General features: G+C 42.8%; 1 protein-coding gene across 3 annotated transcripts in view; it reads right to left on the bottom strand.

The window, feature by feature from the left end:
- The window catches only part of SLC4A10 (solute carrier family 4 member 10), a 302,923-nt gene extending 286,600 nt beyond the window's left edge, over window positions 1-16,323 (bottom strand). For all 3 annotated transcript variants that reach the window (XM_075933502.2, XM_014569435.4, XM_075933501.2), the window contains exon 1: window positions 16,132-16,323. In XM_075933502.2, coding sequence (XP_075789617.1) covers window positions 16,132-16,179 — 48 coding nt within the window. In that variant the 5' untranslated portion in view covers window positions 16,180-16,323. The remainder of the gene's footprint in view (window positions 1-16,131) is intronic.
- Between the last annotated feature and the right edge of the window lie 9,445 nt (window positions 16,324-25,768).

Genomic DNA, 25,768 nt, shown 5'->3' with positions numbered 1-25,768 from the left:
AGCAACTTATGGCACGCATGTGAGCCCATTTTCAGTGGTATGTGGAGCCCATGGAGGAAACCCACACAGCCATGAGGATTGGAGCACCAGCTCTGGCTTCCGGGCGCATGGGAAGGTGGGAAGTGAAGAAAGCCCCAACTCACGTCTTCTCCCGGTGTCCCCGAGAGCCGCCCTGGCTCCAGACCCACCTCCACCAGGCAGCACAGGGACCCCACCCAGAGCCAGGACAGCTCCCCCCCCCCCCCCCCCGTGTGATTGAGGCCCCACCCAGACATGCATGCTGCCGCTGCTCTGCCTGCCCCCACCTGCACCGGCATGGGGGCAGGGGGGAAAGAAGCAATATGGTGGGGGAGACCACCTCCGGTTCCACGGAAAGCTGCCATGGCTCTCTGTCAGCTTCCACTGGGCAACACAAGGATCCCACACAGGGCCATTGGATTGAGGTCCCGCTCTGCATTCACGCCACTGCTGCTCCACTCAGCCCAGCCCCACTGGCATGTGGTGACCCACAGATTGGGGGGGTGGGAACAGGCTGCTCTGCCCCCAGGGCCTGGCTGGGACCATCCTTGAGCAGCCACCAACACACGAGCTGGGCAGGGGGGATCTGGGGTGTCAAGGGCTGCAGGGTGATGAGGCAGTGGCGGGGCTTGGTGAGAAGAAAGCAGTGGGGTGGAGGAGTCCAAGTCTGGTGCCCCAGAAAGCCACCCCAGCTTCCCACCCACTTCCACCAAGGCTGCACAGGGACCTCACACAGAGCTGCCTCCCCCCCCCCCCCCCTTCACCCCTCTCCCGGCCATGGGAGGGGTGAGATAGCAGGGCCCTGGGACAGGGGAAGTAGGGGCCAGGGTGAGGAGGTAATGAAGGAATTGGAGAGTGGGGTATGATGGGGTCAGGCTCAGAGGGTTGTGAGGGTTTTGGAGTCTTCTTTTGCTTCTCACTTGTGTGGTCCCCAACTGATAGTTCCCCACCCCTGCCATAAATAAAGAAAACATTAAAACCTTGTAAGGTGGACATAAATTAATATTTTACTTCAAGTGAAGTTTGATAAACTAACATGAGAAAGTTAAATGCTTAATCTGTTTAATCATTTAAATTAAACCATTCTTCCTAGCTGCAGCATCAGCAAAATGGCTCAGGAGTAATTATGTAATTAACAGTGAGTTTCCATTAGCAACTGGTGGTCCACAGAAAGGTTTGCATTGAGCCAGGTGGTCCATGGACCAAAACATTTGAGAACCACTGCACTAGAGGGTAAGTGCTGCCCGGGCTGCGGCTCCAGGCCTGGAGAACAGTGACAGGGGAGAGGAAAATGCATGGGGGGGGTCCACCTTCCCCAAAGCTGCACTGGCCCCTAGGTCTTTGGCAGAAAGGTGACAGTTCCATGGACCGGACCCCCCCATGGGACCCCCCCCCAGCAGGGCTAGACACCCAGGGGTCACCCACCTGCCCTCACCTTGCCCATTTCTCTGAACCCCTCACCATGAGCCACCCTAACCCCAACCTGTGTTGGCAATCCACCATCTTGCCCCCATGCAAGATTGGAGCCAGCATCAGCTTCCTGCGGGGAAAAGCCCTGAGGCTCCATGCTGCACTCAACTTCTCCTTCTCACAGGAAAAGCCAGAGCAGAGACCAGGGCAGAAAACCATGCTGGGCGTGTGGTGGAGAAAACCCCTCCCACTCTCCCAAGAGAACATCACAGCCAAGGGCAGGAGGCTTAAATCTTGGCATGACACTTAGAAAGGTTGCCAAACCCTGTTCTAGATAATACCTACTACTATCCTGAGTGCATGACCTCTCAAGGTCCCTTCCAGTCCTACATTTCTATGATTTTGAGCAATTCTTCAGCAAACCTCTTAAGATCGATATTTGTTACCTTCCAGCAGATTCAACTTCTTGTCTATACTATTCATCAGATATTCACTAATTTAGACCAATCCAAAACAAGCTTCCAAACAATCTGCAAAAAGTATTACACTTATTTCATGAGGCTTGACTTATGCACATTCATACTCCCATTTGTTGTTTCCAAATAATCACCACTTTGGGGTATGTCTACACAGAATTTTTATTTCGAGAGAAGGATGCAAATAGCACTGCGCATTTGCATACTTCTTCCGAGGGGAAGATTCAAAAGATTTCTCCTAAAATGAGGTTACAGAAGTCTTTTGAAATAGGGTTTTATTTTGAAATTCGGCTGCATGTAGACATGGGTAAATACCTGAAGAACATCTTCCAAAAAAAAAAAAACCCCGGAGGAAGTATGCAAATGCGCAAAGCTATTTGCATCCTTCTCCTGAACTAAAAATTGTGTGTAGACATAGCTGTTGGCTACAGTCCCCAATACTGCAACTGCAGCCATACAAGCAGATGGACCCCTGAGACACTGGAGCTCCATGAAAGTGTGGGGAGCTGCCTGTGTGTAGCACATTGCAGAACTGGCTCTGTAAGAAATATCGTATTATAGTCTTTCCTTCCTACATTTGTTAAGAATGGCTCTCATCACAAAACTTGTCACTTAGATCCCTCACACTCTTTGATTGTACTAGTAGGTAAATGCAGTAAAATATTTAGATGAATATAAACAACTGAAGGCACCAATGCTCATCACAAAAGTAGGCAAGAATTCCTGTATCATACATGATTCATTGTACACAGTATACCATCCATATATACCCTACCCAGACACACAGTTTCTGAAAACCCAGACACTGAAAGTCCTAATAGAGATGTAGTCTTGTCAAAGTATTGTGAAAGTCTTCAGCTTCTGATATGTCAAGAAAGTGGTGTGGATCGCAAAAACCAGCATGGATTTCTTGCTTATCAGTTGTGTGTGTAAGTTTACCCTATTATAACACAGTATGTTATAGTGGGACTTGTGTTTTTTGGTATATATAAACATTTTAAATGGGCTTCTGAGAAGGAGAGACTCCATAAAATCTGAAATTCTACCAACAATTAGGAACTAAAGAAACAGGTGCAAAACATTTTTGTAATTTAAGACTATAAAATGGAAAGAAAGTAAGCAATCAACAAGTACCTTAAAATATTTAAATTAAAAATAACTTGATTTGAATAAAAAATACTGGCTACAACTAAATGAGGATATAGGAATTTTGCTACTGTCCCCCAACTAAAATACAGCATTGAGAATATGAGCTATGAGACGTAGTTTATCAGCTTGTTCACATTAAACTTGCTTCATGACTCAAATACTCATCTTCCTCCCACTCTAGTATAACCCCAACCCCTCCTCCTCAAATAGTTTCAATGGCCCCTTCTGTATCAAACTCAAATGCAATGTCCTGAAGTTCTTGGCATATATAGCTCTTGCCACACTTCAATGATGCCCTCGTATGTTCTTTAATCCCACTTTCTCCACAAACACCTCATGCTACGTTACATTGCCAGAGGTATCCCAAAATAGCTGTTCTGCATCTTTTGAGCGCGCCCATTATTTTGAAATATAATGGGCTTACTATTCTGATGTCCCTGTAAACCTCATTCCATGGGAGAAAGGGACATTTCCGAACAGGGATTTATTTCTAAATAAATGCTGTGTAAACATCACCAAATTTCAAAATAAGCCATTCCAAAATAACATTGAAATAAGATATGCAGTTTCTGTAGCTCAAATTGCATGTCTTATTTTAACCTACGGTACTGTATAGAGAAACCCTCAAGTGCCTTCTCTCCTCCTTCCACTTTCACCTTACTTCAAGCCCTATTTTATCCTGAGAATAGCTTTCCAGATGAAAGGGTGGAGTTATGCACCTGCCTGTTCTTTGTACAGTAAAACTCCGGTGGTCCGGCATCCAGTGGTCCGGTACGCCTGATGGTCCGGCACCAACTGCAACCTGGAAGTGCTCCGGCAGCTGCTTCAAGTTGTTAGAGTAATTGATTAACTGCGGCTGGATCCACAGCCGACACGCAGTTAATGTAACTTTCCTCTCTACTGCCAGGAGGGGGGGCCCAGGGGAAGGTAGGGGTCAGTGGGAGAGGGGGAAGGACAGGAGGAGGGGGCGAGGGTGTGCCAAAGCAGCCGCATTCAGGACGTTCTGGTCAGTTACAGTCACTCCGGCTGGATCCACAGCCGACACGCAGTTAATGTAACTTTCCTCTCTACTGCGGGGCGGGGGGGGGCGGGGGGAACAGGTAGATCCACAGGTGACAGGCTGCTGCTGAAACTCACAAGAGATCATCTCCCCTCCCTGTCCCTGCTGCTTTTACCAGTAGACCGATAGTCCAGGATCAAAAGATCAAGTGAGTGAGCTTGCGCAAAAAAAAACAGAGGCAGCAGTTGAACCCAGTGAACCGGAAGGCATTGAGTCAGTCTGCCATTAGCATTGTGACCCACTGGAGAGTGCTGTTTTGACTTTTGAATATTTTTGCCCATCAGAGTGTATATAGTGATGGAGTCAAAAGTCAATGAAGGTGCTAGTAGTAGTGGTAAGAAAACTTTAAAAAGGAAGCATATAACCCTGACACTGAACCAGAAATTAAAAATTATAAAGATGCTAGAAAGAGGCATAAATCGGAACGTTATCATGAGTAAATTTAACGTTGGATCTTCGACAATCTATGACAAAGAAACAGAAGGATAAATTGCGAGCATTTGTTGCTGAAAGTGAAGCACCTACTAAACGTACTGAACTACGGCAGACTCTGAAAATGCCTAAGATGGCACAGTTGGATGTATCTTTAAGTGGTTTAGTGCAAAGCGTTCTGAAGGTAAGCCCATTATTGGGCCAGTGCTCATAGAAAAAGCAAAACAGTTTCACAGTCAAATGAATATTAGCGAATCATGTGTGTTTTCAGAAGGTTGGCTGCATAATTTTAAGGATCGGCATGGGATCCGTAAATTAGATATCAGTGGTGAGCAAAAGTCTGCCAATCATGTAGCCGCTGAGGAGTATAGTGCTATTTTTGAGCAGTTGGTGGAGGAACACAGGTTGTCACCTTGTCAAATGTACAATGCTGATGAAACTGGGCTCTTATGGCGTTGTTTGCCAAACTCTACTCTAGTTGGCGGTGGTGAAAAGGCCGCTCATGGCTTCAAAATGAACAAAGACCGCATTAGAGTTCTGGTATGCGCAAATGCATCTGGCATGCATAAACTTAAGCTTCTTGTCATAGGGAAGTACAAAAAACCAAGGGCATTTAAAACTCTTACGAGTTTGCCAGTGATTTATGAGGCACAGGGGAATGCTTGGATGACGTCAGAAATCTTTAAGAACTGGTTTTTTAATCATTTTGTGCTCGCAGTTAAGGAGAATTTCAGAAAGGAGGGTCTACCGGAGGATAGTAAAGCTGTTCTTTTGCTCGATAACTGTCGAGCACATCCGCCCGCTTCAGAGCTTGTAAGTGGAAATATCTTCGCTACATATTTGCCACCAAACGTGACGTCTTTGATCCAACCGATGGATCAAGGTGTGATACAGAACTTTAAGTGTTTCTACAGGGGGACTTTTGTCCAAAAGTTAGTAAACTCAGACTGCAGTGTTTCTGAATTTCAATCTGATTTCAACCTTAAGGACGCTGTGTATGCGGATGCATTGGCTTGGAAAGACGTAAAAAAGGATACTGTACGAAAATGTTGGAGGAAACTTTGGCCTAGCATCATGTTTTGTGATGATTCTTCTGATGAAGAGGAATTTTGTGGATTTAATGTTAGGCCTAAGCACATTAGTAACATACAAGAAATAATTGAAAATGTCTCTGAGAAGAATGCTGTTGCAAACTCTCAGAAAATGACATTGAACAATGGCTTGCCATGGACAAAGATGAACCAGTTATAGAAATTTTGAGTGATGCTACGATCATTGAAAGTGTTTTGAATCCACAAAAACCTCAAGAAGAAGAAGAAGAAGAGGAAGTGATGGAGAGAGCAAAATATACCTGGCGAGAGGCAACTGAATTTATTTCCAAATTTGTAGAATTTGCAGAGTCTTGCAGCCAATATACTGCAGCTGAAGTGATGAACCTTCATATTATTCTGAATAACTTTTATGCTAAGAAATCACAGTCCTCTAAGCAAGCTGATCTCGGGGATATGTTTGAAAGGGCACAGAAGACAGTTCAGCCTTTTTCTTCACCACCACCACCACCACCAGAGCCTACTGTTGTTGACACTTCCATAGAAGCAGAGGAGGATATTGAAGAGGGGGATGATAACAGGGATGAAGCAGCACTGGTTTCATCGGATGATGAGTAATTGTGCAGCATGGCAAAATAAAGTTACAGATTTAAGTTTCAGGGGTTTGTTAAAATTTGCATTTTTTAGTGTTTAAGTGAATAATTAACAGATTGTATATATATCAGCAGTGTATATATCCGCACACACCCACCCCACCGACCCCTACCTTCCCCTGCCCCCCCCCCCCCCCCCCCCGCCTCCCGGCAGTAGAGAGGAAAATTACATTAACCGCGTGTCAGCTGTGGATCCAGCCGGAGTGATTGTAACTGACCAGAACGTCCTGAATGCGGCTGCCTGCCTGTCACCACCTCTCCTCTTCCACCGCTCGCAGGCTCTGCCTCCCAGCAGCAGGAGGGAGGGTTTGGCACACCCACGCCCCCTCCCCCGCTTCCCCTCCGACAAGACCCGCCCCTGCCAGAGTACCTCCTGATAGTCCGGCATTTCTGATAATCCGGCACCACCTGGGTCCCAAGGGTGCCGGATTATCGGAAGTCTACTGTACATCTTAGGCGTTAAATTACCTCTCTTCTTAACCATGACATTGGAGGGTGGTGGAAACATTATGAAGTGCTGTCTGTGTAACTGTAATTATTTCACTGTATAAGAAGATGCACTGAATTCCCAGTACCTTCTGGAAAAAAATATTTGTTTTTTCACTCAGACTTTATGGCCATGTAGTAACAGAAAGAGATAAAATAGCTGAAGCAGTAATAAAATTCTAACATTGTCCTTATAATTGCATTTTTTTAAACCTTGTAATCTTTTCTCTGTATACATGACAGAAAAATGTAACATTGTCTCTATAGTTTCCTATTGATATTTTAACCTTAGCTACATAAACTTGCCCAGATTCTGTGCAAATTGTTGCAATAATCCTAAATCCTGACCAAACGAACAGAGAATTAGAATGAATATAAAACACATTCTGTCACTTACGCTTCTGTTAAATAACACATTTCATTTTACATGCTGGCCCATTGGAAGTCCTACTCTGCATGAGTAAGAAAATGACAGAATTTGGCCTGACATGAACAATAGTTTCCCACTAGCTACACTGTTTTGGAAAAAAAAATCACAATTTTAGTTCTCTCATTTCTCTCTCCCTAGAACAAAAAGTAATGTGATTTTGTAAATGCTTCCTAGAATTCCCTACTATGTGTACAGCACTAGCAAGAGTTCTGGATACACACAAAAGTGTGCATATATTTGGAAAGTGAATGCACTAAGATTATGAATATTTTGTTTAATGTTCAACTGCCTTGGATCCCTGATCCTAAAAGAACATCCATACAGGCAGCCCCCAACCCTAAAGTAGAGCCCCACCGTGCTGATCCACTAACAGGACTGGAGCCTAAATATCTTTGACCTTTCTAGATTTCATAAATACCAGTGTTCAACCCAATAAAAAACATAACCAAAAAGCATATTAATTGTGTGACTATCCATTGCTAAATTCTATTATGGAGCAACTTCCTGCATTTTGGTCTGTCTATGGACATATATTAAGTCTTTTTTCCAGAATTGGTAGAAAAAGCACTTCAAAAAGTGAGGTTAAGCGTACTCTGAATTACAGTAAAGTCTAATTTTTTTTTTAAAACCCCTATCCTTCAAAACCAGGGGTGAGCAAGATAACATCTGTGGGTTGGATCCGGCCTGTAAAGCTAGTTGATCTGGCTTGCATCTGCCCTGCTGCTCCTCTGTTCCCAGGCCCATCGAGACCTGGTGACAGGGAAGCACACAAAGTCTCCTCTCCCCACCAGGGGAGAGGCACAGGGCACCAGAGGGAACCACCAGGTATTCAAAACAGCTGATGGTTCCCTCTGGGCACTGTACACCCCTGGCAAGGCAGGGGGCAAGAGACTTTGCGTGCTCCTATGCCCACAGGCCCTAATTAACCTGGGGGTGGGGAGAGTGCACAAAGTCTCTTTCCACTGCCAGTGGTGTGCGGTACCCAGAGGGAACAGCTGACAGTTCTTTCTAGGAGCTATGCACTCCTAGCAGGCAGCAGCGGATATAGGGCAGGGCGAATGGGGCGGCCGCCCCGGGCCCCGCGCTTAAAAAAGCCCCGCGCATGTGCCGTGGCGCCACCATGCATGCACATGGCATCACGGCGCATGCACCGTGGCAAAGGGGGGAGCCCCGCGGAGTTATGCTGCCCGGGGCCCCGCAAAACAGTCATCTGCCCCTGCTAGCAGGGTGTGGGCACAGGGCAAAGACTTCACACACTCCCCCACCCCAGGCCAATCAGGGTCTGAGAGTGGGGGAGCATGCAAAATCTCCTGGCCCTGCCCCTTCTTCCCAAGGCTCCACCCCTTCCAGGGCAGCCCACAACCACTTCTGAACTGTATGAAGTGCCCCCCCCCTTCATAAATTATTGCCCACCCTATTCAAAACTATGGGCAAATTCTTCCACTTAGGTCAAAAAGATTGCATAAAGTTTTTGCCCCGCTCATCCTCAAGGAAGAGAAGGAGAATGTAAGCTGAAGCCTTCCTTGCCAAAGCATTGGCCCTAAAAAGGAAGATGATCAAAGTCTAATGTTAGACTGAAAAAGTCAATTTATTATCAGCTATAATGATGTTACTGACACCACTGCCGTTAGAGAACACACAAAAAAACCAACATGCCATGCAATCATTCACGGGGGGAAAAGTATTTTATAACACAATGGATTATCTTATAACACAACAGAAAGACATTTATTCCTGAATAATTTTAGAACATGTCTTGATATAAACAGAGTGCTTTTGGGGAAGCCGGTTGCAACATCATGGATAGGCAAAGATCCCACTAAGACAGGCAAAGTAACAGCATTCAGCTTATTGAGAACCTGCCCAAGACATTCACAAAGACAATCTGCAAACTATCTTTTCACTATTTTTATACACACACTGACTTCACAGAAATCTTTTAATTAGCCACAACTTTTTCAAATAATTTTAAAATAGTCCTACTAAAACAAAGTTTTAAAATATTGACGAGGGATAGTAAACAGAGGTTAACATACAAAAATCAATATGTAATATGATAAGAATATGTAGAACTAAGTATGGTCACAGTGGGTGAGACCAATGGTCCATCAAGCCCTGCATCCTGTTTTCTAACAATGGCAAATGCCAGATCCTTCAATGAGAATGAACAGAACAGGCCAATTGTCAAGCGACCCATACCCTGTCATCCATTTGCAACATCTGGCAATTGGAAGCTTATGAACACACATGTCATTACATCCCTGAAGATCTTGGCTAATTGATGGACCTATCCTCTAAGGGTACATCTACACAGCAGGGCTAAAGTTGAATTAAGCTAAACAATTTCAGTTATGTCAATTGTGTAGCATAAGTTGAAATAGCTTAATTTTCTTTTTGGCGCTGTCTACACAGCAGGAACTCAAAGAACAGTCTTCAATTAACTTCCCTTACTCCTTGTGAAATGAGGATTACCATGAGTCAGAGCAAGAAATCCTCTATCTCACCATTATTAGGAAATAAAGGTTTGTAGTGGAGTTGCACACTATGTTATTTCAAAATAATGTCAATTACTCCAAAATAATGCTGCTGTGTAGACATAGCGTAAGAGTTTATCTAATTCTTTTTTTTAACCCAGTTACACTTTTGGCCTTTGCAACATCCACTGGCAATGAGCTCCACGGTTCTCCAGATGGATTGAGCATTTTGTTAAGAAGTATTCTTTCTGTTTATTTTAAGCCTGCTGCCTCAATTTCATTGAGTGACTTGTAGTTCTTGTGAAGAGTAAACAACACTTCCTCATCCACAATCACCATACAGTTCATGATTTTATAGATCTCTACCATACCCCCTCCTTAATCATCTCTTTTAGTAGCTGAAAAGTCAACCTTCACTCTCTTCTTATATAGAAACTGTTCCATCCTTTCAATCATTCGTGTTGCCCTTCCTTCTACCTTTTCCATTGTTAATGCATCTTTTTAGAGATGGGATAACAAGAACTGCATATAGTATTTAAGGTGTGGGAGTATTGTGGATTTATATAATGGCACTAAGGTATTTATGGTTTTATTATCTGTTTCCTAATGGTTCCTAGCATTGTTAGCTTTTTTACTGCTGCTGCACATTGACCAGATGTATTCAGAGAACTGTCAGTGATGACAGGTATGAGGTAGATAGGATGAAATTTAATAAGGACAAATGCAAAGTACTCTCCTTAGGAAGGAACAATCAGTCTCACACATACAGAATGGGAAGTGACTGTCTAGGAAGGAGTACAGCAGAAAGGGACCTAAAGGTCATAGTGGACTACAAGCTAAATATGAATCAACAGTGTGACATTGTTGCAAGAAAAGCAAACATGATTCTGGGATGCATTAACAGGAGTGTTGTGAGCAAGACACGAGAAGTCATTCTTCTGCTCTACTCTGCACTGATTAGGCTTTAGTTGGAGTATTGTGACCAGTTCTGGACACCACATTTCATGAAAGATGTTGAGAAATTAGAGAAGGTCCAGAGAAAAGCAACAAAATTTATTAAAGGTTTAGAAAACATGATCTATGAGGGAAGACTGAAAGAATAGGGCTTGTTTAGTTTAGAAAAGAGAAGACAGAGGGGACATAATAGCAGTTTTCAAGTATCTAAAAGGATGTTACCAGGAGGAGGGAGGAAAATTTGTTCTCCTTGACCTCTGATGACAGGACAAGAAACAAACAATGGGCTTAAATTACAGCAAGGGAGGTTTAGGTTGGACATTAAGAAAAACTTCCTAACTGTCAGGGAGCTTAAACACTGAAATAAATTGCCTAGGGAGATTATGGAATCTTCATTATTGGAGATATTTAAGAGCAGGTTAGACAGACATTTATCAGGGATGATCTAGACAGTGATTGGTCTTGCCTTGAAGGCAGTGGACTGAACTTGATGACCTCTCGAGGTCGCTTCCAGTTCTAGTATTTTATGATTCTATGAGTCCAAGATCTCTTTCTTGAGTGTTAACAGCTAATTTGCAGCTAATTGGGAATGTGTTTTTCCAACATGCATTAATTTCATCTGCTATTTTCTTGCCCAGTCACCTAATTTTGTGAGATCCTTTTATAACATTTTGGAATCTGCTTTGGACTTACCTGTCTTACGTAACTTTCTATCATTTGCAAATTTTGCTACCTCATTGTTTACTTGGTTTTCCACATTGTTTATGAATACATTGAACAGCATTGACCCCAGTTCAGATTCCTTTGGAACCTTATTATTTACCTCTCTCCATCCTGAAAATTGACCACTTATTCCTACCCTTTTTTTCCTATATGTTAACCTGTTACTGATCTATGAGAGGACCTTCCTTCTTATTCCATGGCTACTTACTTTACTTAAGAGTTTTAGCTTTAACTGACCTTGTTGGACAGTCCTATTATACTATATCAACTGGCTTACCTTTCTCCATGTGTTTGTGGACACTCTTAATTAATTCTAATGGGAATTCATGGCAGGGCATGATTTCCTTTTACAAAAGCCAGGTTCACTCTTTCCTCAAAAGGGTGTTCAATTACGTGTCTGATAACTCTGGTTATTTACTCTGGTTTTAACCAATTTGTTGGGTCCTAAAGAAAGGCTATAACTGACATGATCACTTCTAAAGCTTATTTTTAAAGCTGACATTACATTATCTATCCTCAAAAAATAACTGGATAAGTTAAAGGAGGATGGGCCCATCAGTGGCGATTAGCCAGCATGGACAGGGATGGTATATCTAGCCCCCATTTGCCAGAAGATGGGAATGAGCAACAGGAAATGTGGATCACTTGATGATTACCTGGTCTAGATTGCAAGAAGGAAATAGCGACTAGAATAGTGAAAGCAAGAGTGAGTTTGAAGGCAATGGATAAGATCTGGAAAAGTAAAGTGATTAGCTTAGGAACGAAGCTGAGCATTTTGAAAACGGTGTATTAGCAGCATGTTGTACTGACGTGAGACATGGGTCATAACGAAAGATTCAAAGAGAAGGATAATGGTATTCGAGAAGAGTTCTTATAGAAAGATCCTAAGAATAGGATGGATGCAGAAGGTCCCCAACGAGGAATTATATAGGAAGATACAGCCGAAAGAGAACCTATTGAAGAAGATTATACAATGGAAATTACAGCCATTCAGACATATCTGCAGAATGAATGACGAGCGAAAAGTTAAGACCCTGGTATTCGGCATAATGAATGGTCTGAATAGGAGAGACAGACCCCACAGAGAATGGGTAGATGATACAGTAGATTAGTGCAGAGCTAGTCTACAGAAACTAAGTCACTCCGCACTGGACAGGGAAAGATGGAAGGAAATAGTGAGGGAGGCATCAGACACCAATGGGCATTGAGCCCGTGGTGGTGGTGGTGATGATGATGATGTTCTATTCATTCCCCTGGAGCATCTGGCATTGGCCACTGTCAGAAGATCCACACACTGGAGCTAGATGGACCTTTGGTATCCCTCAATACGGCCATTCTCCTGTTTGCCAGTTACCCCACGTGGAGGCTGATGTAAGTGGTAGGTTAAATTGTATAGTTGGTAGTTCTGCAGTTTCAAATTTGAGTTCTTTTGTAACTCTTGGGTGAATATTATTTGATCCTGGTCACTTATGATTGTTTAATTTATCAATTTGGTCAAAAAACCTCCTATTTGACACCTTAATCAGAAACAGGTCCTCAGATTTGTCACCTAAAAACAAATGACTGGAATGTCAGAATCTCTCTCTTGCATCCTCTGCAGTGAAGACCAATGCAAAAAATTCATTTACTTCTCTGCAATGGCTTGGTCTTCAAGTACTCCGTTAGTAGCTCATTAATGGATCTCAAAGTCACCATTTTATTTCAAACTACAGAACTTAATTTTATTTACAAGTTTGATACCTACAACAGACATCTAAACAAAGATGCTGGCTGCCTGGCCCACTGCATTCCACCTTCTAATGACATAAAAACAAACAAACAAAGGGGTTTTTACAGTGGGTACTAAGTGTTATCAGCTTCGTTTAACACGGGCATTCTAACTGACAATTTCTTTCCCCTTTTTTTTCCTTCTCTGCCACCCGAATCCTTCTTTGTGTTAGGGTATGTCTACACTACCCCGCTAGTTCGAACTAGCGGGGTAATGTATGCATACTGCACTTGCTAATGAAGCCCGGGATTTGAATTTCCCGGGGAGCCGCCATTTTTAAATCCCCACTGCTTCGAACCCCGTGCAGCGCGGCTACACAGGGCTCGAACTAGGTAGTTCGGACTAGGTTCCTATTCCGAACTACCGTTACTCCTCGTGAAATGAGGTGTACCGGTAGTTCGGAATAGGCACCCTAGTCCAAACTACCTAGTTCGAGCCCCGTGTAGCCGCGCTGCACGGGGTTCGAAGCAGCGGGGATTTAAAATTGGTGGCTCCCCACTTATGCTAATGAAGCCCGGGAAATTCAAATCCCGGGCTTCATTAGCAAGTGCGGTATGCATACATTACCCCGCTAGTTCGAACTAGCGGGGTAGTGTAGACATACCCTTATTTATTTGAAAACTGGATTCCTTAAACCTCATTCATCTGAAGAAGTTGGTTGTGCCCACAAAAGCTGATGATACCATCTACATTTTTTGTTAGTCTCTACGGTGCTGCAAGACTATTCGTTGTTTTTAGCACATCAGTCATCCATTGGCCCCATGAATTGTTTGGTGGCTTCTTGCTTCTGATGTAATATTTTTTGCTCTTAGCTTTTGGGTCTTTTGCTAGTAGTTCTTCAAATTCTGTTTTAGCCTACCTAATTATACTTTTACACTTGACTTGCCAGAGTTCATGAACTTTTCTATTTTCCTCAGTATGATTTGAATTTCAGTTTTTAAAAAGATTTTGAGTTTGGGTTACTAACCCCACCCAAACTGCCTCTTCTACTCTATTTTTACCATAGTGGCAATTTTGTGGTCCTTTTTTATTTAGAATAGAACTTTATTTTGAATCTCTAATACCGTGATTTTTTTAAAAAGTTTCCATGCAGCTTGCAGGCTTTTCACTTTTATGACCATTCCATTTAATTTCTGTTTAACTAGCTTCCTCAGTTTGGAGTAATTCCTCCTTCTGAAGTTAAATGCTACTGTTGTGGGTTTCTTTGGTATTTTCTCTCCCAGAAAACATTACAATTTCTGAACACCATTAATGACTGTTTCTTGCAGCAACTAGTAATGGAACCTCCAAGGGAAGATGCAATTCTTGATTTAGTCCTAAGTGACACACAATATGGTCCAAGAGGTGAGTTTAGCTGAACCATTGTAATAGTGACCATAATATAATTAAATTTCTCTGCTACCCATCTTGAGGCAACATATACCAGTCAATGATGATGATAGTGATAATCACTCATTTTTATTAAGTGTTCTATTTTTATAGCCTCTAATCTCTGAGTTTTTCACAGTCCTTGTAGGGTGGTCTGTAATATATTCCTGCTGCTATATTCTTATTATTCAAGTGTGGAATTTCTATTAAGACATTAATTAACTTCAAATGTTTACTGTATTTGGCTCTGCGCTTTCTTTCACATATAGTGTCACTCCCCTACCATCTTGACCTAATCTGTCATTATATATATATATATATATATATACACACACACACACACACAAAACCATCAGATGACCTAACTGTTGTGATGGGCATTCTATGACTGTCATGTACAAAACTATGACAGTCTCTCACCAAATACTGAATCAGTGACTGCAGACTAGAGGTGAAAATTGGGAGACACAAAACATAGCCCAAAGCAATTAATGTGATACAGAGATGAGACTAACAAGTAATGTCTTCAATGTCTCTATGCCAATGTCTAAAACAGACAGAAGGCAACAAAAGGCAACAAAATCATCATAAGAGCTTTCTCATCCAAACAGCAATGTGAAAAACTGTGCCTGATCCTAGGAGAAAGGCGAGAGATGACAAATGCCATTGTCCTACATAGCAACCTGATCAGGAAGAGATACTGACAACAATTGACTGACCACCAGAGATGAAATTTTAAACAGTGTCCTGTGGTGTGTGGATGTTAGCCACCTCTGACAGAGCGCTGAATGGCCTCGCTACCTTTTAGGCTTTGACAGAATTGATACAATTCGTCGTGCTAACAGGGTCTCGTTGAAGTGATAATTGCGCATGTTAGAGAGAGCGCCTAGAAACAGACCCCGCGAGTGCGCATGACAGGGACCCCCGCGGACTGACCCGATCTGACACGGAATCTGACAGACTGACCCTTTGTGCATGGGACAGCCACCAACCACCCGACCGCCTCTGCGTGCTGGCTGCAGCGGGGCCACCGCACACAGACCGGCCCTTCGGGTGTCAGTGTGTGACCCCCCCCGTCAGGCCAGCGGGCCGCGGGGACGTGCGTGCACACACATGCACTGTCTGCGAGGGCCCGCCTCGCCTCTGCCCCAATCCTGTGCGGGACACCAGTGACAGGGGCCCCCGCGGAGTGTCCCTCTGGGCCGGCTGGGGGGCTCGGGACCCCCAGAGAAACAGGGGGCGCGACAGAGACAGAGCCCAGCCAGCGAGCGAGCCCTTTCGGGGCTCTCCCGTAAGGAAACCCCTTCCCACGGCAGCGCCCCCCACCCGGGCTCGCAGCGAGAGGCGCTCCCGCCCCCAGCAACCGGGGCTCCTGAAACGCAGCTCCCGGGAGCCGAGAGGCGCAGAGCGAGCCCCGCGGCTGCTGCCAGCCCTGGAGCCAACCATCGCGGGTTTTCACTCCGTAAAACCACCCGCATTGTGACCCAACGCACATCCATATTGGGGGGGGGGCGGGCAATGCCCCCTCCGCCTGCGGGCTCCGCAGCCCCCGCCGCTGGCCGGCCGCGAGGCGGGAGAGCCCTGGCCACAGAGGCGAGCGGGCAGGGACGCGTCCCTCGCATCCCCCGCCAGGCTGGGGCTGCGGCAGGCAACCGCCAGCCTGCAGCGAGCAGCCTCTTACCGTGGGGAGCAGCGGCTCCATTTGCGCTCCCTGGTCTTTAATCTCCATGTTCCGAGCTGCCTCGGGAACCGGCACCTTCCTCCGCAGTGTCCGCGGCGCGTTACATGCACGGCTCCGGCGGCGGCGCTGCTTAGTATTCGGAGCAGGTAGCTCTGAAGCAGGAGGCAACTGCACACCCCAACTCGCCACAGTCACATGGCTCCTGCTCACTCGTCAGGCTGCTGGCCAGATTGCAGGAAAAAGGTAAAAGCTGGATCCACCTGCAGGATCCGGCCAGATCCGGCCGATTTTTGTACCAGCCCTCCAGCTTCCCAGTGGGCACTTGACAACACAGAGCAAGTTGACCAGCCGCTATAGGACCAAGAAACCCAGACCACGGTGCAACAGCAACCACAAAAACCTGCCTCTGGCACCACAATGCTGCTGGATCCAGTAAAACTTTGGCCCCAGTCTGCTAATTCAGAGGCATTACTGAGCAGCAGATGTAGTCAGTAGATATCAGCACATCCTGGCACAACAGCAGTTCAAATACTTGGGTCAGACTCTGGATCCAGCTTGATCCAACCAAATGTTGGCCCTTGACCCACAAATTCCATTGGTTAAGTAGAGAACCAGTACAGTTGTTCCTACTCCAAGAAGAAAAACAAAGCCAAACCAAAGCATCCCGGTGCAACAGCACTGCATAAACACCAGGCATGATCCAGAAAAGGATCCTGCCAGATTTTGGCTGCAACAATCCTCTAAATTCTACAGATTTAAAGAGAACCAAAAAATATCTAGACCCTGATGAGCTCTACCATAACAGCACAGCAAAAACCCAGATCTAGCATCTGGACTGGATCCAACCAAACTTTGGCCATAAACCCAGAAACGGTATCATCAATAGAGAGAACAAGCTTCAGCTAGTACATCAAAATCATCTGGACCCCCACCACATCCTGATACCAGAACGGTGCAAAAACTCTAAATTGACACCTATATCTTTCTGGACTCAACTATTTTTTGCAGGCTTAATATCCAGTTTCACCATATAAATTTAGTACTTATACAGCTTCTCCTCCACCAGAAAAATCCACATTTCAGAGGAGATACAAGCCACAGCACAATCCAACCTTTTTCAAGACCCCCAAACTGCATAATGATGCTCCAAACTACCTGGGCCAACAGTGAGATTGCCACAATTGTTATGGATGCTGATATCTAGTTACTCAAGCCAAGGACAGCCTCCAATGTTGAATAGTAATAGAAATGTAGCCGTGTTAGTCTGGTGTAGCTGAAGTAAAATGCAGGACTATGTAGCGCTTTAAAGACTAACAAGATGGTTTATTAGATGATGAGCTTTCGTGGGCCAGACACACTTCCTCAGATCAAATAGTGGAAGAAAATAGTCACAACCATATATACCAAAGGATACAATTAAAAAAATGAACACTTATGAAAAGGACAAATCACATTTCAGAACAGAAGGGCGATGCGGGGGGGGGAGAAGGAAGGAAGGTAAGTATCTGTGAGTTAATGATATTAGAGGTGGGGAAAGTTAGATGTCTGTGAGCTAATGGTATTAGAGGTGGTAATTGGGGAAGCTACCCTGGTAATGGGTAAGATAGTTGGGGTCTTTGTTCAATCCGCCCCCCCGGAGAGTGTCGAATTTTAACATGAATGACAGTTCAGAGGATTCCCTTTCAAGTGCAGATGTAAAAGGTCTTTGTAGAAGAACGCAGGTGGTGAAGTCGTTGAGACAGTGTCCTTTCTGGTTGAAATGGCAAGAAATCGTTTTTTCTTTGTGATCTTGTCTGATATCTGTTTTGTGGCCATTAATCCTTTGGCGAAGTGTCTGAGACGTTTGTCCAATGTACATAGCAGACGGACACTTTCGGCACATGATAGCATAAATTATATTTCTGGATGCGCAGGAATATGTGTTCTTGATCTTATAACTCACTTGGTTAGGTCCAATAATGGTATCAGCAGAATGAATATGCGGACAAAGCTGGCAACGGGGTTTGTTGCAAGGGAAGGTACCAGGGTTGGTATTAGTATGGTATGTCCTGTGGTTGTTGGTAAGAATCATCTTGAGGTTAGGTGGTTGTCTATAGGAGACTATGGGTCTGTCTCCTAGAACCTCTTGGAGTATGGTATCCTGTTCCAGTATAGGCTGTAGTTTATTGATAACGTGTTGGACAGGTTTAAGTTGGGGGTTGTAGGTGATGACAAGTGGTGTTCTATTGTTGGTTTTCTTGGGTCTGTCTTGAAGTAGATGGTTTCTAGGTATTCGTCTGGCTCTTTCAATTTGCTTTTTTATTTCTCCGGGTGGGTAGTTGAGATTTATAAATGCTTGGTAGAGATCCTGAAGCTTCTGGTCTCTGTCAGTGGGATTAGAGCAGATGCTGTTGTATCGAAGGGCTTGGCTGTATACGATAGATCGTATGGTGTGTTCTGGATGGGAGCTGGAAGCATGTAGGTAACTGTATGAGTCAGTGGGTTTTCTGTAGAGAGTGGTGTCTAATTTTCCATTGTTGATTTGTACTGTGGTGTCCAGGAAGTGGACCTCTCATGTAGAATGGTCCAGGCTGAGGTTGATATTCCACAGAGATTTTAACAACCTACACCCCACCATCAACCTCAGCCTGGACCATTCTACACGAGAGGTCCACTTCCTGGACACCACAGTACAAATCAACAATGGAAAATTAGACACCACTCTATCTTACCCATTACCAGGATAGCTTCCCCAATTATCACCTCTAATACCATTAGCTCACAGACATCTAACTTTCCCCACCTCTAATATCATTAACTCACAGATACTTACCTTCCTTCCTCCCCCCCGCCCGCATCTCCCTTCTGTTCTGAAATGTGATTTGTCCTTTTCATATGTGTTCATTTTTTTAATTGTATCCTTTGGTATATATGGTTGTGACTATTTTCTTCCACTATTTGATCTGAGGAAGTGGGTCTGGCCCACGAAAGCTCATCATCTAATAAACCATCTTGTTAGTCTTTAAAGTGCTACATAGTCCTGCATTTTACTCCAATGTTGAAAGCATCCACAAGACATTCAATCACCTGATTTGGACTTCTAACTATGCAATTTACAGCATTGCCTAGCAAGCTAATTGTACTATAAACAGTTGAGCCTGGAAAGTTACCATATCCTTCATTGCCTAAGCAGTCTCCTCCCCAAAATACAGATTAATCATGCATATACACAGATTAAGCATGCATGCTCCCACTAAGGAAGAGTGTGACAGGAATTACAATCTCAAAGAGTCCTCCATCTCCTGTTGCCACTAAATCCTTCCTGCACACCTCATCCCCTCCCCCAAAGGCAGCAAATTTGCCATATTCCCTATTTTGGGAAGCTGTTAATCTAAACATACACGAGCAAATATTTTGTTAAAACTCATCTTATTCCATTTTGAAGATTGAAACTATTGCATGAAGGAACAGCCGTGAAGTAACACACTAACTTACACGTACCCACCTGGGGAGGTAATTCTGTGAGAAGAAGAATTCAAAACAACTTCCTACAAGGGAGCCATTTTGAAGTATCAACTGATTTTTATTTATGTTTTATTTCTGCAGCATAATGTATAGCCATGGCACTTCAAGGTCACAGTTTTATTTTTTATCTGTGGCCTGAGAATAGATACAGAAGGTAGAGGTGCATTTTATTATATGGTTCTGGTCTTCAGTAATTAATATAGCAGGATCATTCATCTCATTAAAGTTTAGGGTGTGACAAAATTTACACTGTAAAACCCTATTAACTGGAGCTTATCATTAAGCTGTAAAACGTCACTCTAGTGTAGTGTTTCCCAATTTTTTTTGACCATGGAACCCTTTCAAACTCAGAAAAATTTCAAGGAACCCCCTAGCCAGGGATTAAGTTTGTCGAGCAAAAAAAAAAAAAAAAACACACACCCAAACACACACAGACTGCCACTACACCACAATTGGTAGTAATAAGATGCTAAATACGGTCATGATATCACCATTCATTTAAATTCAACATATTGAATATAACACCATTCATTTATATTCAATAAAAATCATTAAATATGTACAAAAAATAAAACTATCAAATAATATTAATTATATTCATAGTTTTCAACGTGAAGAGTGGTTTTTCTTCTTTTCTTGGCAAATTCTTTTTATATTTGGTTTAATACTAGAAAGTTGGATTCGCATATCTGGCACAGCATTCAGCCGATTTCTGTATTTCGTTTTCATTGCTGCATAGTTCGAGAACCCAGTTTCGCACAAGTATGTACTGGCAAAGGGTAACAGCTGACGAATTGCGCGTCTTGATAAAGATGAATATTCTTGACTTTGACATAAGTCACTCCAAAATGTAATCAGAGAAACTTCTTTAAATGTTTGTATTAATTGACCATCTGAAGCAATTTCAATTAGGTTTTCATAATCTTATGTAGAAAAACTGACTGGCTTTTCTGTTAAACTTAATGGATTCCGAATCCAGTTATTGTTGTCATTGATGTTTGGAAAATACTTAATGATGTTCGTGTATAAATCGCGGAGATGATCTGCAATGTCGCTGTGAATATCTTCATCAAGTTTGTATCCATTTTCTTCAAGGAAATCATTCAGAGTTGGTAAACAATCCAAATAATTTCGTCCTACAGATGAGATCCAAAACTGTAGCTTCCATGACAATGACAAAATTTTGTCTTTCGCATTAAAAATATTTACATTCTTTCCTTGCAGCGACAGATTTACTTCATTTAGTTTTGTAAAGATGTCTGCAAGATACGCAACTCTAGATAACCACAAAAAGTCTGTTAAACGATCAGACAGTTGGAATTTGTGATCCATCAGATTTGCGGACAGCTCATGATGCAATTCAAATAATCTAACCAGCACTTTTCCTCGTGATAGCCACCTGACTTCTGTATGTAGAAGCAGGGCTGTGTGCTGACTACCCATATCTTCACACATAATTTTGAACAGTCTTGATTGTAATGGTCGAGTTTTTATATAATTAATAATCTGTACTGCTTCGTCCAACACATTTTTAAGAGAGGGAGAAATATTCTTAACTACCAGAGCGTGTCTGTGGAAAATGCAGTGACTTGTATTGGTTTGCAAAAATTCACATAAAAGTAAGTCTTCTTCAATAGAACTATTAAAATCATAACAGACAAATACAAGCAGAACTGCATGACCTGCAACGTCAGTGGACTCGTCTAATTGTAATGCATATGCATCACATAAATGCAGCTGAAAAATAAGCTCCTTCTCGATGTCAGCAGCAAGATCGTGAATACGACGTGTGACAGTATTGTTTGATAGTGGCACAGCCTCAACTTTTTTACTAGACTCCTGATCCAACATACACATCGCAATACCTTTTGCACATGGTTTTATGAGTGATTCCCCAATAGTGTGTGCTTCTTCAGCGAGCGATATACGATAGTTTACTTTGTAAGATGCCTCTGTTGCATTGTCATTATCAGATCTGGCAATTTTTTACATGAAGAGTTTACTTTTTTCAAGCGATTCAAGCTTTTGCTTAAAAAAACTAATGTCTTTATCTTTGTATTCTGGATGATTTGTTTCAAAATGTCTTCGCAATTTAGCAGGTACTAAACAACTATTAGATAATATTTTGTTGCACACTACACACTGGGCACCTGGAGCATCTTCATTTCCATTGCTTGTGAATCCAAATGCCAAATAGTCCTCACAATACCTGCGTTTCTTATTAGTCAGCTGAAATTTTTCATAATTAACTTGAGCTGCCTCAGTATTTTCCTTGCTGGTTTCAGTAAAAATATTGGAGTTTGAAGTACTCACTTTTCTCTTTAAAGTTCCTTCTTTTAACCAACGATCCATGGGGAATTTTGATATTAGATTGAATTCTTAAACTTAAAGTCACACACAGGAGCCACATGTCCTCACAGTGTGTATGGGGATTTGTTCCGATCCTCACAGTGAGTAGGAGTTCCGGTGTTCCACTCACTGATAGTACTCCCCCCCCCCTCCACACACACACATGCTGCCTTTACCAAGGGACCTAGCAGCAGCAACAGCTGCTTGTCCCGCTTCTGCCCGATCAACCCAAGATCCCTCTCCCGCGTCCCCCGCTGCTGCTCTGCTTTTACCACCGGACCTACCAGCAGCAACAGCTGCTTGTCCTGCTTCTGCCCGATCAACCCAAGATCCCTCTCCCGCATCCCCTGCTGCCACTCTGCTTTTTCTGGTGGTAAAAGCAGAGTGGCAGCGGGGGACGCGGGAGAGGGATCTTGGGTTGATCGGGCAGAAGCGGGAAAAAGCAGCTGTTGCTGCTGCTAGGTCCGGTGGTAAAAGCAGAGCGGCAGTGGGGGACGCGGAGATGTCTGAAAGGGGAGCGGGGAAGGAGCCAGCGTCTTTGCGCGCCAGGTTCCTCTGTCTCTTTATGTGCGGGGGGAGGGGAGCATTCGGGTTCTCGCGGAACCCTTACGTTCGCTTCGCAGAACCCCAGGGTTCCGCGGAGCACCATTTGGGAAACACTGCTCTAGTGAAACTCAAGAAGGAATGTTGCAGTCTGAAAATTATTTTCCTTCTTTAAAATAAAGAAGATTCATAAATACGTAAAGCTACTTGTTTGACAGCCTCCTGTCCCCAGAGCAGATATGACAATGAACTTCATTACTGTAAGTGTCCCTACTCTTCTCCACCTACATGTCTTCCAGGAATAAGAGGGTAGTCCCGTACCTATTCAGTCACTGGCCTCTTGCTGAATCTGCCAGTTAAACTACCACTTACAGCCATTTGTGGTGCTGCTTCCATGATGTGCACACTTGACCACTAGCAAGTAGACCAAACACAACCAACTCCTTTTACAAAGGCCAGCTAACACCCATCAAATGCATCCAAGCCCTGATCCCGGGCATTGCTCTGTTCATGTGCCAAGTCCCTTGGCACAGGGCAGCGTGCAGGATCAGGTCTCCATCAGTGATGACAGAGCATATCTGAAATACTAAAAAAAACTCTGCATCCCACCACTATCAGACTCATCCCAACTTTCAAAATGGGCCTAGTTTTGTGAAAATCTGTTTCGGTTTTTTGTAAGAGAAGAGAAGCAATACAAATTAAGCTACAGTTTCACACATCACCTCAGGATTCATAATGGATCTGCAAATTAGTATCTAAGGCCAATACATTGTCCTAGAACCTTATTTTTTCTAGACATGAAAGATGCCTATAGTGTAATACTCTTAAAACTACAATGTAGGAAACAAACCACAATAAAAAAAACCTAGTGCTACACAGTTTCCATGTAGGGAATGCATGTTAAAGCCAGTGAAAAAAGTCACACTATAAAGCCTTGAAGGGCTGGACCCACACTTTAATATTTAAATAAGAAATAGCTAAGAGAGTGATATTTAAAATTATGTACTGGTCATATCATGGCAGAAAGATCAACCTAACAACCTAATAGGATATTATTTAGGTAATATCCTAAAACCTAGAATATTTTAAACCACTGCAAATATTACAAGAATATTCACATACATAATGCTTCCCTTTTGTTTTCAATAGCATATTAAAATTAAACTAGGTCACACTGTACCAATACTGTATAGTAATGAAATGAATAATAAGTAGAAATACATTTATTTTGAAATAATTGATTGCTTTCCCCCCATCCTTTACCACCACTATCATTTCTTTTCCAACTGAAAGGTCCAAGTTCTGAATTGTCCTTGTGGAGGCTGGCTCAATTATTAGGGTTATTTTCATTAGGCACCAGGAATGTTCTTTTTGCCACTGTTAACACTGGCCAACTCCAAACACTGGAAAAACCATTAATGAAGCTCCCAAATGTCATAAGTTAAAAAAATATTTAAAAACATTTTTAAATAATAAATGTGAGATTATTAATCTTTGCCCTCTTATTTTTGAGCCTGTAGCATTCAACTGCATCCAAGGTTACCTCTGCAAGGGATAATTTTTTTTAAATGAGAGCTCAGTTTTACCAACACTAGTCTGATCATTTATATGAACATTTTTCTCTCAAGGGGGAGGAGAGATTACGTAATAAAAGTGATGTTAAACAAATCAACATCCCTTCATAATTCAATGTCTTTAATTCATTGGAAATTGCTTTGCTTTGCAGTGGACTTAAGGACAAGAAGCAGCGCCATATTGCAATTTATGCACCATACTTACTATAGATTGAAAGTGTTCTATTTTACAAACTCCTCAATTTCCCATTACTTCATAAAATAGGGGTTCTGATAGCAGGGACATGACAGCGGTTTTCAGATATCTAAAAGGGTGCCACAAGGTGGAGGGAGAAAAATTATTCTCCTTGGCCTCTGAAAATAGGACAAGAAGCAATGGACTTAAACTACAGCAAGGGAGGTTTAGGTTGGACATTAGGAAAAACTTCCTGTCAAGGTGGTTAAACACTGGAATAAGTTGCCTAGGGAGGTTGTGGAATCTACATCTCTAGAGATACTTAATAGCAAGTTAGACAGACATCTATCAAGGATGGTCTAGACAGTACTGGATCCTGCCATGAGGGCAGGAAACTAGACTTGATCACCTCTTGAGGTCCCTTCCAGTTCTAGTGTTCTATGATTCTATGGTAATCATTTAACACCATGATCTGGGACTTCAAGCAAGAACACAGCATATAGCGGGACATTTGCAATGAAACCCTAAGACTGAACAACACTGAGCACTCTTTCCATTTTACAGAGTTTTTACATTTCAGTAGTGCCAAGGATAATTAAAATACTTTTATTTCATATTTATGCCAGATTTAAACATTGTTCTGATACATATTTATGATGGTGTTATGTAAACATGATAACGTTTCCCCTTTTAAGTTGATACTTTATTCTGATAATACGCCAAAGTAAACAGCTGAAAAGAGAGAGATTGCATGTTTGCTGAGTGTTCTAAATTTACATCAGAAACTGACCTAGTCCCCAGCTTGCCTGAGTCTTGAGTGAAATTTAAAAGTGATGCAAGTCTACTTTTGTTCTCCCACCAAACTTAACCCCTCCTCCAATCTGCACTGAACACAATTCCAGCACAGTTTTAGATCAGACTGAAGTTTTTAAGCCTCACTGAAAACCATTTTTACTCCTTAAAGGAGACAAATTGTAAAGGGTTCAGCCCATTGTTCCATTTTAGGAGTATAGTTAAGTGCAAACATCAATGCTAACATTGATGTTTTGACAGAATATGGCTAGATAGCTCAATAAGAGCATTTGTACCCATAACTGTGGCTCAAAAATATGTGCTTGCAAAATTGGAGAGTTTAAGAATTAGACCAATACAAAGAACTAAATCTGAGATGGAATTTTAAACTACAAAGTCTTACACTACTACCATGATATGTCTTGTAATGAATTTTTTGCACAAAAGAGCACCCTATTCATGGAATCATATCATATCCCTCAGTGCCTTCATGCTGAAGGTGAAAGGACCAGTCCTCCAATTAGAATGCAAGCAACAGGTATCATGTATGTGAATGATGCAACTTATGCAATTAAAGAGGACTTCCACAAGACTCACCTATCAAGCCTTATATCCTTTACTGTGATTTTTGACAAGTCTCAGAGCAGTAGCTATGATAGTCTGTATCTGTAAAAACAACAAGGTATCCTGTGGTACCTTA

Source organism: Pelodiscus sinensis, chromosome 7 (genome assembly GCF_052426305.1).
Source record: "Pelodiscus sinensis isolate ZL-2025 chromosome 7, ASM5242630v1, whole genome shotgun sequence".
NCBI classification, from domain to species: Eukaryota; Metazoa; Chordata; order Testudines; family Trionychidae; genus Pelodiscus; species Pelodiscus sinensis.
The sequence above is the reverse complement of the archived record's forward strand: the minus strand, read 5'-3'. Positions and strand labels throughout refer to the sequence as shown.